Raw genomic sequence first — 19,416 nt, 5'->3', positions numbered from 1 at the left:
AGTTATGCCCTGAGGGCATATAAGAACGATGTTGGCACAATGTGTTATTTATTATTTATTTTTTTCTTTTAGAGCAGGGCACTTCGTATCGAAGAAGTTGTCATAGAAACTTCGAAAAGGGCTAATTCCATTGGAAATTGGAGTGACTTGTGCCCTTTATAATAGACGAAAGTGATTGGAAGCCAACTAACACCCCTTCCACAGCCATCATCTGATGAACCACATCCAATAAAAATTTTGGGATAGTAATTACGCTCAATGTTGCTAATTCTCACCAGGATAGTACGTTTCTGAGCAGAGCATTCCCCCCACAGCTCTCGAGGCACGATTTGTGGGCAATGCCCTGTGGGAAAATAAGGTTTTTTATAGAAGGTAGTGTTAAACGAACTTTAGATTAGGCCAAGTTAACAAAGAATCCTAAGGGCTAGTGCCCTTTTTAATAGTCCAAACTGATTGGAGGGCAACAAACCCCCCTCTCACGCCCACCATTTCCCCAAAGACATCCAATCAAAATTTTGAGATTGCCATTTTATTCATCGTAGTTTTAAGTTCTGTAAATTAGGTCTTTAAGAATGACAGAACTCCCACAGCCCTCAGGGTAAGGGTTGTAAGTTATGCCCTGGGGGCATATAAGGTTTTTTTTAGAACGCATTGTTGTAGAAACTTCAAAAAGGACTCATTCGATTAGAAATTGAAATGGCTAGTGCCCTTTTTAATAGTCAAAAGTAATTGGAAGGCAACTAACCCCTCTTCCACGCCCACCATTTCCCCAAACACATCCAATTAAAATTTTTAGATAGCCATTTTGGTCAGCGTTGTTGATTTCCAGATATAAATTATGTTTTTAAGGAGGACATTCCCCCACAGCCCTCAGGGCAAGGGTTGTAAGCTATGCCGTGGGGCACATAATGTTTTTATAGAACGCGTTGTCGTAGAAACTTCAAAAAGGGCTCATTCAATTGGAAATTGAAATGGCTAGTGCCCTTTTTAATAGTCGAAAGTGATTGGAAGGCATCTAACACCCCTTCCAAGCCCACCATTTCTTCAAACACATCTACTAACAATTTTTAGATAGCCATTTTGTTCCACGCAGTTTAAATTACTGGACATTACACCATTTGAGCAGGACACTCCCCCCACAGCTTTCAGGACAATGGTTGTAAATTATACCCTGGGGGCATATAAGGTTTTGATTGGAATATTTGTCATAGATACTGGAAAAAGGGCTCATTCGATTGGAAAGTGAAAGTGCTAATGCTCTTTTTAATAGTTTGAAGGGATTTGAGGGCAACTAACCCCCCTCTCACGCCCACCTTTTCCCTAACTACATCCAATCAAAATTTTTAGATTGCCATTTTATTCAACGGAGTTGAGAGTTTTGGAAACTAGGTATTTAAGGATGACGACCCATCCCCCCCACAACCCTTATGGCAAGGGTGGTAAGTTATGCCCTGGGAGCATGTAAGGTTTTTATAGAAAGCGATGTTGTAAAATAATCAAAAAGGGCTCACTCAATTGAAAATTGAAAGGGCTAGTGCCCTTTTAATAGTCGAAAGTGATTGAAGGGCAATTAATCCCCTTTCACAACCACCATTTCCCCAAACACATCCACTGAAAATTTTGAGATATCTATTTTGTTTAACGTAGTCGAAAGTTGTGGAAATTAGTTCTTTTAGGATGATAACCCCCTCAGAGCCCTCAGTGCAAGGGTTGTAAAATTTTAAAACGGGCTCATTTGTTTGGGAATTGAAATGGCCCTTTTTAATAGTCGAAAATGAGTGGAGAGTAATTGACCCCCCTCTCACGCCCACCATTTTCCCAAACACATCCAATCAAAATTTTTAGATAGCCATTTTATTTAACGTAGTTGAAAGTTTTGGAAATTAGGTCTTTAAGGATGACAACCCCTCCCCCCCCACAGCCATCCGGGCAAGGGTTGTAAGTTATGCCCTGGGGGCCTATAAGGTTTTTATTGAAAGCGTTGTCGTATAAACTTCAAAGGGGCTGATTCCATTGGAAATTGAAAGGGCTAGTGTCTTTTTTAATAGTTGAATGTTATTGAAGAGCGACTAACGCCCCTCTCACGACCACCATTTTCCCAAACACCCAAACACTATTTATTTGTTTTCCATACCCGGACACTTCGTATCGAGATTGTCGTAGAAACTTCGAAAAGGGCTCATTTGATTGAAAATTGAAAGGGCTAGTGCCCTTTTTAATAGTCGAAAGTGAGAGGAAAGTGAGAGAAAACACATTCAATCACAGTTTAGAGATAGCTATTTTGTGCAACGTAGTTGAAATTTCTGGAAATTGTGTATTTACGGATGGCAAACCCCCCAGAGCCCCCAGGGCAAAGGTTTTAAGTTAAGCCCTGGGGGCACATAAATTTTATATAGAAAGTTGTTGTAGAAATTTCAAAAAGTTCTCATTTGATTGGAAATTGAAATTGCCCTTTTTAATAGTCAAAAGTGAGTGGAGAGTAATTAACCCCCCTCTCACGCCCACCATTTCCCTAAAAACATTCAATCAAAGTTTAGAGATAGCCATTTTGTTCAACGTAGTTGAAAGTTCTGAAAACTATGTATTTAAGGATGAAAAACCCCCCAGAGACCCAAGGGCAAAGGTTGTAAGTTATGCCCTGGGGGCATACAAGGTTTTTATAGATAGCGTTGTCGTAAAACTTCAAAAGGGGCTCATTCAATTGGAAATTGAGAGGGCTAGTGCCCTTTCTAATAGTCGAAAGTGATAGAAGGATAACTAACCCCTTTCTCACGCCCACCATTCCTCCAAACCCATCCAATCAAAATTTTCAGATAGCCATTTTCTTTAACGTAGTAGAAAGTTTTGGAAATTAGGTCTTTGAGAATGACACACCCCGCAACCCTCAGGTCAATGGTTGTAAGTTATGCCCTGGGGGCATATAGGATTTTTATTGAAAGTGTTGCAAAAAACTTCAAAAGGGCTCATTTGATTGGAAATTGAAAGGGCTAATGCCCTTTTCAATGGTTGAAAGGAATTTGACGGCAACCAGTCGCCCTTCCACGCCCACCCTCCCAATTGTCTATTATGTTTAAAAACTAAATGTTACCTGTAGATGAAATCAAAGTCCAATTTTTTAATGCTAATTCCCAATAAGGCATCTCAGCAGTATCCCAAGAACGACTGAGGGTATTATGTTCAGACTTTCGCGACTACTTCTGCTCTTAAAATTTAACCAAATCAAAATAGCGTAAGTGTATCCATGCTATCAAAGAAAGTAAACAGATCTTTTTGCGAATGGTATCAAGTTTTCCATTTCAGGTCAACTAGAAGAGATATGAAACTAAATTAAACAGTACTATTTGTGTCCAGATTTTTAAAAGGGTGTATGTTGTTAAAAATTGATGACAAGTTTTTTTCACAATACAAATAGCAGGCAAAACTATAAAATCTTAAAAAAAAAGAAGATTTAAAGCATTATTTCTTTTTCCCTGAAATGACTATGTTAAAATATAACGAACAGAAATTAATTTAAAATACTGTTTCCACAAAATAAGTTTTTCAAAGAAAAGTAAAGAACTCCATTAAACAAAAATTTCCAAAAATAAAATAATCTACCAAGCGTGAAACTACCACAAATCAGCATCAACAAATAAATGAAACCCAAAACGATCAGAAATTACAATAAATTACCGAGTCAAACTCAAAACGAGCAGAAATTAACATAAGTTGGGCTCAAAACTCCTATGCCTTCCGAAGGCCAGAACAAAATTTGCACTTTACTGAAAAAAAAATACAAATGAATGTTCATTGTCAGTTTAATATACATATGCTGATATTTAGTAATCAAAATGTTAATATTACTTGATTAATTGAAATTGTAATATTAAAAACATTTATATTTTTTTCAGTAGAGTACAAATTTTGTTCTGGCCTTGGGAAAGCAGAGTGGTTTTGGGCCCAACTGATGTTAATTTCTGCTCGATTTGAGTTTGACTCAGTTATTTATTGTAATTTCTGTTCTTTTTGAGTTTGACTCGGTTATTTAATGTAATTTCTGATCGTTTTGGGTTTCATTTATTTATTGATGCTGATTTGCGGTAGTTTCACGCTTATTAGATTATTTTATTTTATTTTTGCTCATTTTTTTTTTAATGGAGTTCTTTACCTTTCTTTGAAAAACTTATTTTGTGGAAAGTTTTTTTAATTAATTTTGTCAATATGTTCAGCTTTAATATTTGTAAATATCGAAAGGCTTCAAAAATTCGAAAAAAATTGAAAGACCTGCAAAACTGTAGACAGGACATTGTCCAGCATTTTAATATCACGTCTTGTAATCATAATAATTATAAATTGCTTATACGAAACATATCATTACCATATTATTGTCACGGGAGATTTAAAGAGATGATATAATGTGATAACATGTCTAACACTTATTTATCAGAGAGGTATGATTACACTGCGGTTATAAAACAGAGAAATGGCTGAGTTATATATGGAACAAGGGTATGGTTTATATTATGTGCACTACCTTCATACATACATTTGGTCTGTTATAATTGAAGGACCAGGCTCATTCGTGGTCTATGGGAAGAAGCTATTGGTTTTTGTCATAGTATTCATTACATACCATCAAACAATAAACACGCAAAGAGTTATTCTAATGATAAAATTCATGCAACACCTTTAATCATGGTAGTGATACGACGTCTGAAATAGCTACAACATCAGCGCTGAAGCTTAACTCCTTTTGGGTTACCAAATGTAGCTCTGAATGGTAATGATACATTGTAAAGCCAGTCTTATTCCAAAAAAGGACAGTAGACAAAGGCAAAAAGCAATTATATTTTAGGGTAATAATCGATAAAGCAGCGGTTTGCTTTTGGCTTCATTTCAAACTTATTACTCTTCTAAGAAAAAATGTGTTAAGCGTTGCATTAATAAAGAAAAAGGCAATTAGTTTGACTGATTATAACCTCACCTAGCAGTTCTGTATTCAAAGAAGCCGCGTTTTTTGGGTTTTTTTTTTACTTTTCAAAATGAAATAAAGATTCATCTGCTTGGAGAATCACCTGAGTTTTCATTGGCAATGCAACAAAAGCTAAGGCTGAAAAATCAATTCAAGTGATGTAGTTTTGATGTTTAAGCTAAACCTTTGTCAAATATGAAAATTGGCATGTTTTTTATCAAATTAGCTGCAAACTTCGTTAATATTGTCATAATATGAACAATCTTAGGATACAATTTGTGAAAAATATGTTGGACTTACGCAGAAGCTTAAGTAAAAGAACAACATTTCCAAAACCCCTCTACCCCTTGAAAACTTCCCTTGGCCCAAAAAGAGTACTGGATGACTTTAAGATTAAATTGAACAATCATGGCCACAATAAAAATTTTGTAATTATAAAATTATATAAATTAACATATATTATATATTATAAGATTATAGAATAAATCATATAATAATTAATAAAATTATATAAAAATTTTATAAATTATAAAATTATACCTATAAAATTTTATTTCATAATTTTATAATTATAAATCCCCAAAACATGTTAAGGCAAATGCAAACGAGAAAATGCTAGACCGACATTGATGGTCAGTGTTCAGCATCGAGCAAAGATGGAAGGAAGAGAAAAACGGCGTTCTGGGATTTTTGCTTATTATTTTGAAAAACAAAGTTTTTCTCACAGAAGTAAAGACCCAAGTTGAGCCTTAAAACGAAAAAAAAATATTGCTTCACAGAGTGCGCTAGATGGATCCACACAACTTGCTCAAATAAACTGACAGATCTTTTCCAATATCGATAATCTATAGATACTAAACACTAGCGCTGTGCTACAGACATAATTATTATACTGAAGATATCAAGAACTTTGCCTGCGCACGAAAAACGGAAATACAAAGCATATTGGGAAAGTAACTGTGCATTAGAGTCAATTTTAAAGGAAATAGGAAAAACTGAAAGAACCGCTGGGGTTTTTAGTTTGTTATTGAAAAGCAACTATTTGCACAAGCGCTGTACTTATGTCATACAACCCAACTATAAAAAAAAATACATTCTTTCTGGAGCAAAAAATTCCATGAGGAAACGGTAGAAAATAGAAGACTATTATAAGCATTCAATAATCTTTTACCAACCATGATATCAATAAGTTTTGGTGTACCATTATAATTTTCATGACTTAAGCAGGTTTTGTTTTCAGTAAAGCGCTAGTTTTTTATGGAAAATATTTGTCAGTTCATTTGACGAATTTTCTTCATACATCTTGCGTAATCTTAGAAATAAATTTTTTGTTTATAGTTAATTTGAACTTAGTTCTTTATTTTCGGAAGGAAAACTTCGTTTTTTAAATTAATCCACTAAGTCACTGTCCTCAATCTGGTTACAGTCCCGTTTGCAGTTCACATACCCTGAGACCGGTTATGATTGTCGAATGTACAGGGCGTTTTTTTCTTTTTATTTCTTAACTGTCCCGAATGTTCTGCGCTTTGAATATTAATTTAGTTAATTGATTCGTTGTCTTGAATGACAAACTCTATCTTAACCACTATGAAAAAGGCTTCCGAGGGGCTGGTCTGGTAGAAGCTCTGGGTAGAAGCTTTTATACCTGTAAAACAATGTATGTGTAATATTGGTTCCTAAATTTGTGGAATTCTGAAAATAAGCGCTTTACTGAAAAATTATAGAACTTGAGGATTTGAAAAAACTAAAATTATAAATTTACTGATTTCATTGCCGGTGAAAGACTATTGAGATGCCAATAAATTCGTCTTTTATTTTCTGCAGGGTACTTGACTACTACTAAGGACTTCTCCAGGGATTTTTCTGCTCCTAATCGCGTTTTGTTGCGTTGATTTGTGTTTCCAGTAAAGTGCTAGCATTTCAGAATTATACAAAATTCGGGAAATATTGCAAGTCAGTTTGTTCGAACCAATATTGCAGATCTATGTTGCATAAACTGTGAAGCAACGATTTTTTTCGCGTCAAGTTTTATCTTCGCACTTTACTTCCACCAGATAAACTTTTTTATAATTAATACGTTTCAAGTCTTTCAAGATTGTCTCTTTTCCCCTAATTCATTTCCGTATGAAAACACAACAGGATTCTTCTGCCACACAGTAATAAACCTAACTTACTAGTCCATAACAAGAATGAGATCTGAGGGAGTGTCATATGCTGCATGTAGGCGAACTATCCGAGGACAAGGTCGACAGAGGGAAAGAAGCCCCAGTTCATGCATAATATCTGAAGTGGAATCAACGCCATAACGGTCTCTTGCTGCATATTTTGCTGCATACACCACTCCACTATTTTTGTCCCTGACCCTTCTTACTGTGGCAAAGAGACCACTAGAAAAAAAACACTTGATTAAATAAATATTTAAACTTAAATTAAATTAATTCAAATTAAAAACTCTGAGAAGCTTAATTTATGCAAGTAAAGTAATGTCACTTTTAGAGCATAAAAGGGGGATACTGGAAAACTAACAGTTAAATAAGAGTCTGATTGTCACTGTAACCATATTTTTTCTATAGTCATAAATAGTTATTAACCAACCATGATTTAATACCTAGAACATACAAGGAGACATATACGGTAATGATCACGACGAGAACAGCTTTATCCGAAGGCACCAGTGATTTGTTTTGGCAAGTTAGAAACTAATATAATTGAAGGCTTCATTGCCCAACGTTTTAGGTATTTTGAATTGAGAAAAAAAAAAAAAATCAATAGTCTGAGAGACAAAAAAAAAATAATCTGAGTTTCCTAATGTTGCCGAATTACACTTATGGATTTAAAACCCCTCCTTAAACTACAGAATTAGTCTTAAAGAGGAATATACCTGGACAAAAACAAAAAGAATTCGTACTGATGATTAGAAATGTCTGGATACTAAGATTTATATTCCCTGTAAAAATGGGATTTTGCGAGATGCCTAGAATTACAACTTACATCGCAAGGGCAAGGAACTTGTATAATTGGAATAATTAGTTTCTGGTCCGTCCATTCACAGAGACAGAATTGTAATATTACGTTGTCTTTTTCTTAGAACATGATCTGAACTTGCGCGGTATTTTTCATGTTGAAAAAAAAAGCAAATTACAAAAATTTAAGTCGGTAAATAGATAAAGCTAAATTTTGGCTTTGAATGCAAGGTCGTATCCAGGATTTTTCCGGGGGGGGGGGGGTTACAAAAGGATTTTTCGGGGGAAGGAGGTTTACAAAAAAGACTTTAAGAAAGGCATGTCGGACAAACATTTCGGGAGGAGAGGGGGTCAAACCCCCTACCCCCTGGATATGGCATTGTTTGAATGAAAGAGACCTTGTTGTTTTACGTTGAAACATTAGAAGTACAGGACTGCCGAAAAACAGCACGCCAAAAATATGCACAGGGAGCATAACCTTAAATAAGAAATTTGGCCCAGTTGTTGAAAACGCGGTAAGTCGTGTCTATGTGAAAAAAAACCGCGGGAAATCGTAGAGGTCTCCTTCCTTAAATTATTGTTCAATGGCATACAACAGGCCAACTAATTGTGCAAACGTCCAAAATTTTGTTTTTTTTTCTTATAATATCTGTGTAGTATGATTTTAAAGAAACTGGAGTTTTGAATTTTCCTAGCCAACAACGATAAACTTTTGCTACGAGACAAGTAGTAAGAAACTTGTTCAGATAGTGGGCTGTATAGTCATGCTGATGTTACGTTTGATTTGACTCAGATCTCCTATATGAACAAATAAATGGAGTAAGTCCATTTATTAGGCAATGAAAACAGCTACAAAAGTCTGGATACTTCTACCACATATACAGCGATGGTCATCAGCATGCAAAAGAAATGTTGTTGAATTTATAGTTATATACTTGATCACATTACATCTCCCCATATATACGACGCATTTTTGACATAACACCTTAAATTAGGTTTTAAAAAAAATACCACATTGCCTTTCTATCACGAACAAATAAAAGTTCAAATGGGGATAAGTCCATTTATTAGACAGTGAAAACAGATACAAACGTCTTGATATTTCGACCACATATACAGCGATCGTCATATACAGTGCTGATGACGATCGCTGTATATGTGGTCGAAATGTCCAGACTTTCGTATCTTTTTTCACATTCTAATTAATGACTTATCCACATTTGAACGTTTATTTGATCGTCATAGAAAGGCAGTGTGGCCTTGGAAAAAAAATACACATCTCGTACACACCACCTGGCAGATAGTTTAAAGCCCCTTGCGTTTTGGTTTTTGGAAAGTTTCCTATTTCCAAGTGACTTACAATTTAAATAAATCGCAGTTAATTCTTTAGCTCAATTATTTTTCAGAGCGAAAAGTTTCTCATCTAGAATTACAGTCAACTTTTTTATTACCAAAGAAAGACATTAACGGAAACTTTTTCTAGAAAATAAAGTGTTAGTTACAGTTGAATGAATGACATACGGTTAAGTATTATCCATGAGTATCTTATCGAGTTACATTCTAGTTGGTTGTATTACATTATATATAACTACCATTCGATCTTATCGTTTTTTTATTCTTCACGGGTCAATTACTGGAGAAAAGATCCTTACGATAAACCACAAGTTCCGCAAAAGGGTCCATAGCCTCGATGATACCCCATTGTGGGCCACGATAGAGGACTATTGAATAAAATTTGATGAAGGAGATAAGAGAGAGAGGGGAAAGAGTTAAATAAGGATATTTTAAACTATTTGAAATGGGTGGCATCTTATTTGGCCTTCATACCGCGGTTTCTAAAATCAGAACAAATCAAACAGTTCGTGGTAACGAACTGTAAGGAGCGACCCGGCTCAAAAGTAACCAAAAACTCCAAAAAACGGAATACCAATAGATACATCAAAAGAATCGGATTTTTATGCTGATTTCAAATATACAAGTTTCATCACGTTTAGTTATACCCATCAAAAGTTACGAGCCTGGGAATATTTGCCTGATTTTTGAAAAAAGGGGGAAACATCACGTAAAAGTCACAAAACCTAAATGAAAATTGCACTATCAGATTCAGCGTATCAGAGAACTCTACTGTACAGGTTTCAAGCTCCTATCTACAAAAATGTGGAATTTTGTATTTTTTTGACAGAAGAAAGATCACGGATGCGCGTAAATTTATTGTTGTTTTTTTTCCAGGGCTGATCGTATCAACCCAGTGGTCCTAGAATATCGCGAGAGGGCTCAATCGAACGAAAATTAAGAGTTATGGTGCCCTTTTTAAGTGACCCAAAAAATTGGAGTGCAACTAAATCCCCTCCCACACTAATTTTCTCTCAAAGTCACCTGATCAAAACTTTGAGATAGCCATTTTGTTCAGCATAGTCGAAAAATCTAATAACTATGTCTTTGAGGACGACTTAATCCCCCGGAGCCCCTGGGAGAAGGGCTGCAAGTTGTGAACTTTCCCCATTGTTTACATCAAGTATTGGTTATTGGGAAATATACAGATGTTTTCAGTGGGGATTTTTTCTGGTGGGGGGGGGGAGGGGTCAAGGTGAGAAATTTACGTGAGAGGATCTTTCCATGGAGGAATTTTCAATGGGGGGAAGTGAATATTCCATAAAAGGGGCACCGGATTTCCCCGCATTATTTAAAAAAACGATCCGAAATTAAATAAAAAACAAGTTTTTTCAACTAAAAGTAAGGAGCAACATTAAAAATTAAAACGAACAGTAATTATTACGTATATGATGGGGTTCGTCCCCTTCTCAATACCTCACTCTTTATTCTAAAGTTTTTTTAGTACTTTCAAAAGAGATATTTATTCTAATTAAACCCTTTGTGATTCAGGGGTCATTCTTAAAGAAATGGAACAAAATTCGAAATTTAGCGTAAAGAGCGAGTTATTGACTAGGGGGCGAAAACCCTCATATACGTAATAATTTCTGTTCGTTTTAAGTTCTAATGTTGCTTCTTACTTTCAGTTGAAAAAACTAGTTTTTTTATATTTAATTTTATGCGATGCTTCATATAAAAAACAGGGTACGTATTGCCTTTTAAGTTGAAATAAAGAAAAAAAAGAGATGACTTACGTGGTAAATAAAAATAAAACGAAAAAAACTGATCAGGTTTAAAACTTTTAATTAAGACAGTCAAAAACATATACTAACAAAAGCCAGACGATTTTGGCTTCCTTTACGCCAAATCATTCCAACCAAGTTAAAAGAGGGGCAGTTATTTCATTAGTTGATTAGTTTTAAAACAAGCGTCACAAAAATACATGGACAATGAACTAATTCTTATTTGAAGACATTTTCGTTGGGAATAGGAATCCCAAAAAGTGTTTTGTAAAATCTTTGATAAGAAAGAAAATACGAGTAAGCGAGGAAGTGTAGATAAAGAGAAAAGAGAACAAAACAAAGCAAAAATAAATATATATCTCTGTTAATTGTTCGTTTTTTATCGCAAAAATTGAAGAAAGAATTAAAAAATTACAACATAAACCCAGTTTTAAAATCTCAGCTGACTGTAGGAACCTTATTAGATACGGGAAGATATGCAATACAAAAAGAAAGAAAATGACATACAAAGTGGCGTGTGGGAGTACCATGCTCCCACACCCCACTTTTCATGCTGGGAGAAAATTTGCTTCAACATACAAAGTAGCAACTGATTTCCCTTAAAGTGTAAAAAAAAAACACCATAGATATTCAACTCAGCTGTTAGGGAGCATTTTTTTATCTTCTATACCATAATGGTTCTCCGATGGTTCGGCGCACAGTTTATATAATTAGGCAGTAAGTTTACCGCAGATGATTTTTGGCTCTTCATTCTCGGTGCGAACAAAAAGCTCCTCCCACTTATTTATGCACTTATGGGTTAGTGTGTATACGTCAATCAATGAGAAATGGTTACAAAGTGCATTGTTCGTAATTGCGAAAGCAGAAAAAAACTTGGTGAGCCGGCCAAGTGGTTTGCAAGTGTCCCATCTCACAGGTATGACTTAATTTATATACAAATTATGACTTAATCTATTATTTATATACAGTGGACTCAACTGATTGGCCAATGTAGGATTTTATAAAAAAAAAAAAAAGTGGGCGGGGTGGTTGATGAAATTTGTGAAAATAAGGACTTATTTTTCTTCTAATAACTGGTGGAAGAGATTTGATTGTGTCAGGGGTGGATCCAGGATTTTTTAGGGGGGGCGCAAAATAGGTTGATCCTATAAACTTACGCTAGGAGCAAGTTTAATTAAGGCAAAGTTGCGTTAATTAGATAAATTACAATACTTTAAACTACTTTAGGGGGGTACCCCTCGCCCCCCCCCCTCTGGACCCGCCACTGGGTGGTTTATCATTTTTTTTCACGTCGTGATATTTATTTTGTACGATATTTATTTTCTAGATAAGACTAGTTTCGTTTTCAATCAATAGGCCCGTTTTTTCAATCATCAATGTGCTAAGATCTTACATCTTTGTCAGAAAACGCTTAAAAATTAAATCTTTGAACAAAGATCTTACATCTTTGGTCATTTTTATGCATACGTCTTTCATCATTCTGCTCTAATCAGTGGTCTGAGAACAATGATGAGTATATCATCAAAGTTACTCATCATTGTTCTATATGGGAAAACAGTGGCGGTCTTCACACTTTTTGCTAACATCAGTGAGCTGTAAGATCTTAGAACAAAGATGAGTTAAAAAACGATAATCTTAGCAGAAAGATGTAAGATCTTAGTGCTAAAAAACGGGCCTAATGTTTTCATATGAAAAGGGCATACCTTTTCTGAACATTAAAGGATAAGCATCTCTATTTGAGAACCTTGACACTTTGTGAATTGAGACAGCGATAAGGTCTTCTGATTGATACTAATTTTAGAACCTGGGTTCTAATTGTTGTTTGTTGTGTTAAAAGTTGCCACAGGGCTACAGACAATAAAAATCCAACCAATATCAATAAACAGATGTGAAAAGTGGAAGTGATTATATTTAATTTAGCTTCATGTCTACATTCATGCCCACCACGTAATTTCCCTTTGAGAAAAAATTGATACAACTTTTAAAACTGAAATATCAGTGCGAAGCACCAAATATCATAATCAAATGTCATCGCTTTATGGCATTGTTCAAATAAAACTTATTTTTAACTTGATTATCGTTGTAAATTCATTTTTTGTCTTTCTTTCCATTCTTAAACCAATGTTATATTTACCTTTTGCAGTATTACAGCCCACTATATACATTCATATAAATTTATATGCAGTGTTACCGCCATACCAATTATTCTCCTTTCCTTTTTTATTTTTTAATAATAATTTCTGGTCGTTTTGAGTTTGAGTTATTGTAGGCTTCTATTTCTACTGATCTTAAGTTTAATATGGCCTTTACTTTTCTTTAAAAAAAACTTTCTTTTTCGTAAAGTTTTAGTAGTATATATATATATATATATATATATATATATATATATATATATATCGGCGCGTACAAACAGCTCCTTTCATTTGATCTGTCATCAGCGGTCCAATTACCCTGGAACACGTATTTTGGCAGAAACTTTCTCAAAATGCCTTTGAAACCAACTTGAGACTTCGAAACCTATTTTTAATTCCTAAAAACATCTAATAATAACATTGCACTACTAATTACCCATTTCATGTATGTATTGGAATAAATTAATTTAAAATTAATTTCTTCAAAATTAGTGTTCCAACGTTGAAGCCAAGTTTCGCGTTCAAGAGAGATCTGACTTGTCTACCCGTGAAAAGATCTAATGTTGCTTATGTTTATACCGGTTTATACATTATCTGGAGCAATCGCACCTCGGTCCGGGTTTTTATAATGGATGAGATAGGGAGAGATCATACTGCTATTATACATACTGTGGTTCGGCCATACACTTCGCCGCCCACACCACACTTTTGTCAATAAAGCCCTCAGATGTAAACCTCTTTCGGGATGGAAAAAGCGACATGGGGGACAAAAGAAAACGTGGCTCGCTTTTATCAAGGCTGACCTGACCTAGACCCAATCGGTGGCTTCAAGAAGTATAAACGAAGATGGGAAAAGTCCTGGCTCGATTTGATTCAGCACTAGCAAACAACCGCGACTATTGACTTACAAAAATGACGAAGGTATTGACGCCAAGGAGAGTGGACCTGTTTGAGTCCTGCTACAAGTACAAGTAAGCAAGTATACCATAATACAATGTTGCACATACTAAATTATGATAATTACGTTTGACTGTTAGAAAAATCATAAAGGTTAGAAAAAGATTATCTCTAAGAGATTAAGCATAGACAAGGATGAGGGAGATTATAGGCTCAGTACTACTGGTAACAGTTTAATTAAAGAAGAAACCAGGGCCTTGTATGATTCTAATAGTGAAGAAGACAATTAAATTTTGGAGAGTCAAGGGAAACCGCTTAATGAGACGAAGAAGTATTTTTGATTGTATTGACCTAGGTTATGCATAAGATGCATAACTATAAAGATTTTCACTTAAAAGCTTTACCCGTTATTAGGTATTTCTATTCATTTTAATTTCGACTCAAGTCATCTCATTTTCAATTAAATCAACTTAAAATTCAGTTCACTACCCGTTTTCTTAGCATAAAATATCTTTTACGTTTACCTTTTTTCATTTTTTTTTTTTAGCTAGTATGTAACATTCGTTAAGTTTGAAGTTTTCCATACAAATTTATTAGCATATGAGAATTTATGCAATTTTAGACAATGGGGGGGGGGGAAGAAACCCAAACAAGAAATGAAAAATCTTGTTGGAAATTACACTTTAGTATCAAAACATTTAATGTAGATTATTCATTGAATTGTACTTAATACGACTTGATGATTAATTTTGATTTCTGGTCGATAAAGGTTTCATCGATGCACACATACTAGCATGGTTTTTTTGAAGTTCAATTGTCTTTTTTAACTAATTAATTAAAAAAAATATTGTCCTGAAAAGTTTTCAAAGAAAAATAAAGACCCAATATTCAAACTAAAACAAGGAGAAAAATGGGCTCTGGTGTCCAATCTTGAGAATTCATTTCTTCTCAGACCTCTTTTTGAAGGTACATGGATAAGGAGTTTGATCCTCCTTATACGCGAGAGACCTGGGTGTGATTCTTCATACTAAGAACCTACTACCACCGAGCGTGATTCTCGCTCTGCATAAGTCATGCATTAGGAATATTGCCAAATATGAATGCCCACTTCTTGCATGGGTTCCTAAAACCCTAATGACACCACTCCAGAGTACCAGAGTATTCCATATAGGGTCAAAGGGCAAGTTTACAACCTTTCAATGTGGAATTTGACGAGACGTCGACTTTTTTCCACAAGTTCATCCACTACCCTTCCTCCGACGAGTGATCATTACTTGCACCGTTGTTTAACAAGCCAATACGGCAAACACGCAAAAACACGGACGGATAACCTATAAGCGGATACACCCCGCACCGAATACTTGAAGAAAATCGTTATAAGACATTGCACTTCCCCATGCCTTCTGAAAACCAGAACCTAATTTGCAATTTACTGAAAACAAAAGAAAATTTTAAATGTTTTTATCTTTTTTAACTTTAATAGATAAAAATTTTCAAGACTTTAAGGAATAAATATCAGTACAAGAATATTAAACTCTCAGTCCACGTTCATTTATTTTTTTTTTCTGTTCTTTGAGTTTGACTCGCTTATTTATTGTGATTTCTGTTTGCTTGGGTTTCACTTATTTATTGATGGTGACTTGTGTTAGTTTTACGCTTGGAATATTACGGTATTCGACTTTATTTCTGCTCGTCTTCGGTTTAGTGGAGCTCTTTACTTTTCTTGGAAAAACTTGTTTTGTGGAAAAGTTTTTAAAGACATAGTCTTTTTCATGGGAAAAAAATATTTTACATTCTCTGTTGTTTTTTTTTGTATAAGAATTCATAGTTTGGCTTGCTATTTGTATGTTGAAGAAACTTTTTCAACAATTTTTTTTTATCCTGACACAAATAGTGCTGTAAGTTGACCTGAAAGGTAGAACTTAATACCATTCCCCAAAAATGTTATCTATGCCATTTCTTTTAATTTATTTAATTGATTTTTGAATTAAAATCAACTTGGTGGAAGTGAATAAAAACCTGAGAGCCATGGCTGAATAGAGTAGGCTAGAGCCAAAACAGATGTTCTCTGTGAGAGATTAAATAAAAAAAACAAGTTTTTTAAACTGAAAGTAAGGAGCGACATTAAAACTTAAAACGAACAGAAATTATTCCGTATATGAAAGGGGTTGTCCCCTCCTCAACGCCTCGCTCTTTATGCTAAAGTTTTTTATTGTTTTAAAAAATAAAGTTGTGGGAAAGTCAAACTTTAGCGTAAAGAGCGAGGCGTTGAGGAGTAGACATCCCCTTTCATATACGGGATAGTTTCTGTTCGTTTAAGTTTTAATGTCGCTCCTTACTTTCAGTTTTAAAAACTTGTTTTTTTTTATTTAATTTCTGATTTTTTTTTTTTAAATAATGATGGGAAATCCGGCGCCCCCTTCCTAGCAATGTCCCTTCCCCCATGAAAAATTCCTTCATGAAAAGATCCTCGCATATAACCCCCGACCCACCCCAACCCCCCACTACCAGAAAAAATTCCCCCTGAAAACGTCTGTATACTTCCCAATAACCAATACTATATGTTAGCATTGGGTAAAGTTCATAACTTTCAGCCCATTCCCTGGGGGCTTTGAGGGATTAAGTCATCTTAAAAGACATAGTTATAATATTTTCGACCATGCTGAACAAAATGGCTATCTCAAAATTTTGATCGGGTGACTTTGGGGAAAAAATGAGCGCGGGAGGGGGCCTAGTTGCCCTTCATTTTTTGGGTCACTGAAAAAGGACACTAGAAATATTAATTTCCCTTCCAATGAGCCCTCCCATGATATTCTAGGACCACTGGGTCGATACGATCACCCCTGGGAAAAAAAACACGCATCCGTGATCTTTCTTCTGGCAAAAAATGGAAAATTCCACATTTTTGTAGATAGGAGCTTGAAACCTCTACAGTAGGGTTCTCTGATACGCTGAATATGATGGTGTGATTTTCATTAAGGTTCTATAACTTTTAGGGGGTCTTTCCCCCTTTTTTCAAAAATCAGCCAAATTTTCTCAGGCACGTAACTTTTGATGGGTAAGATTAAAATTGATGAAACTTATATATTTGAAATCAGAATTAAAATATGATTCTTTTGATGTATATATTGGTATCAAAATTCCGTTTTTTAGAGTTTCGGTTACCATTGAGCCGGGTCACTCCTTACTTACAGTTCGTTCAGAATTGTATAAAAATGATTCATTTCACTTATTGAATCCATCCTAGGGCAGAACTAAGGTAGACAGGCATAGAGTAAGGATAATTCAAATAGCCAGTCAGTTCTACGAGCCATTTGAAAGCAACTGGAGATCCCAAAAATGATTTACAGATTTGTGGTTTGACTTCTGAGGGGAGGGACTGAAGTCGACCGGACTCCCAGCCGAACAAGCGACCTAAGCCTAATATGGCCGACCCGTTTAGAGTCTCAGGCAGTCAACCCAATTTATAAGCTTAGACAGTTACACTAACATATCAGAATTTTTCTTCATGGAAAGAAAATAATATTTCAAATCTTTTCGATTTTTTCTATAAAAATCCATAGTTTGCCTTGTTATTTGTGTGTAGGAGAAAATTTTTCAACAATTTTTAATAACATACACCCCTTTGGAATCTTGACAAAAATAGTATTGTTTAATTTAGTTTTATACCTCCTCAAGTTGATCTGAAAAATAAAACTTAATACCATTCCCAAGAAACTGCATCTATGCTATTTGACAACTTAAATACACTTAAATTTTTTTGATTTAGTTAAATTGTAAGAGCAGAAGTAAGAATAGTAGTAGCTTTGAAAGTTTCAACATAATACCCTCATTCGTTCCTGAGATATTGCTGAGGATGTCTTATTGGCAACCAGCATACAATCCATGCCATTTGATTTAGTTTTAAAACAATATCTAGTTTTAGAGTATAATGGGCAAATTACATAGCTGCGGGACATTGAAAAAACAAATATCCCTAGAGACACAGTTACTGGACCGTTCAACTATGCTGAACAAAATGGCTATTTCAAAATGTGATTGGAAAATTGATGGGCTTGGGAAGTGGGCTGCTTACCCTCCAATTACTTTTGACTCTAAAAAAGGGCACCAGAACTTTTCATTTCCAATCAGAAAAGCTACTTTAAAAGATTTTTGATATTGTTTCCTAAGATAGCGCTACGCTGCCTATGATAAAGCTTAAATGCCCTTTTGAAAAACTGCATGCATAGTTTTTTTGTTTAATTGAAACTCCCCTAAACGTTCCCTAAAAGTTTAACCCTAATGCCCTTAGCGTCATTAGTTACAGCAATCGTATTAGTAGTATACATATAGTGCCTTCTGGGTAGTCCAAAATCCACCACCACTTACCCTGAAAGGTCCAACAGTGTAAGCCGTTCTTAAGATATTGTGTCACCCTTTTGTTGACTATCTACATGCTTATAGTTCATTTTAAGTAAGTTCAACATCCGCCTAAATATCAAACAGTTCGTGGTAACGAACTGTAAGTAAGGAGCGACCCGGCTCAATAGTAATCGAAACTCTAAAAAACGGAATTTTCATACCAATAGATACAAATTCCGATACCAAATTTTGATACCAATAGATACATCAAAAGAATCAGATTTTTATGCTAATTTCAAATATATAAGTTTCATCAAGTTTAGTCATATCCATCAAAAGTTACGCGCCTGAGAAAATTTGCCTAATTTTTGAAAAAAAAGGGGAAAAAAACCCTAAAAGTCATAGAATTTCAATGAAAATCACACCATCAGATTCAACGTATCAGAGAGCACTACTATAGAGGTTTCAAGCTCCTATTTGCAAAAATGGGGAATTTTGTATTTTTTGCCAGAAGAAAGATCACGGATGCGTGTTTATTTGTTGTTGTTTTTTTTTCTCCAGGGCTGATCGTATCGATCCAGTAGTCCTAGAATATCGGGAGGGGACTAATTCGAACGAAAATTAAAAGTTCTTGTGCCCTTTTTAAGTGACCAAAAAAATTGGAGGGCAACTTGGCTCCCTCCCACGCTCATTTTTTCCCGAAGTCACCCAATCAAAATTTTTGAGATAGCCATTTTGTTCAGCATAGTCGAAAATCTAATTAACATGTCTTTGAAGATGACTTAATCCCCCACAGTTCCGGGGGAAGGGCTGCAAGTTATAAACTTTGCCCATTGTTTACATATAATATTGGTTATTGGGAAGTATACAGGCGTTTTCAGGAGGATTTTTTTTTTCTAGTAGAGGGTCAGGGTCAGAGTAGGGGTTACGGGGGACGATATATCCATGGAGGATATTTCCTTGGGGAAGGGATATTTCTATGAAGGGGGAGCCAGATTTCCCTGCATTATTTAAAAAAC

At 35.1% G+C, this 19,416-nt stretch overlaps 1 protein-coding gene across 1 annotated transcript in view; it reads right to left on the bottom strand.

Annotated features, from left to right (window-relative positions):
• LOC148949350 (uncharacterized) overlaps positions 1-19,416 on the bottom strand; it is a 177,224-nt gene that overhangs the window by 122,607 nt on the left and 35,201 nt on the right. Inside the window, exon 2 of the mRNA XM_089092679.1 lies at positions 7,126-7,338. Within this exon, the coding sequence (XP_088948805.1) occupies positions 7,126-7,338 (213 nt within the window). The remainder of the gene's footprint in view (positions 1-7,125; positions 7,339-19,416) is intronic.

This window comes from Artemia sp. Qi Xiang Cuo, chromosome 8 (genome assembly GCF_049724085.1).
Source record: "Artemia sp. Qi Xiang Cuo chromosome 8, ASM4972408v1, whole genome shotgun sequence".
NCBI lineage: Eukaryota > Metazoa > Arthropoda > Branchiopoda > Anostraca > Artemiidae > Artemia > Artemia sp. Qi Xiang Cuo.
This window is presented reverse-complemented; position numbering and strand designations above follow the sequence as displayed.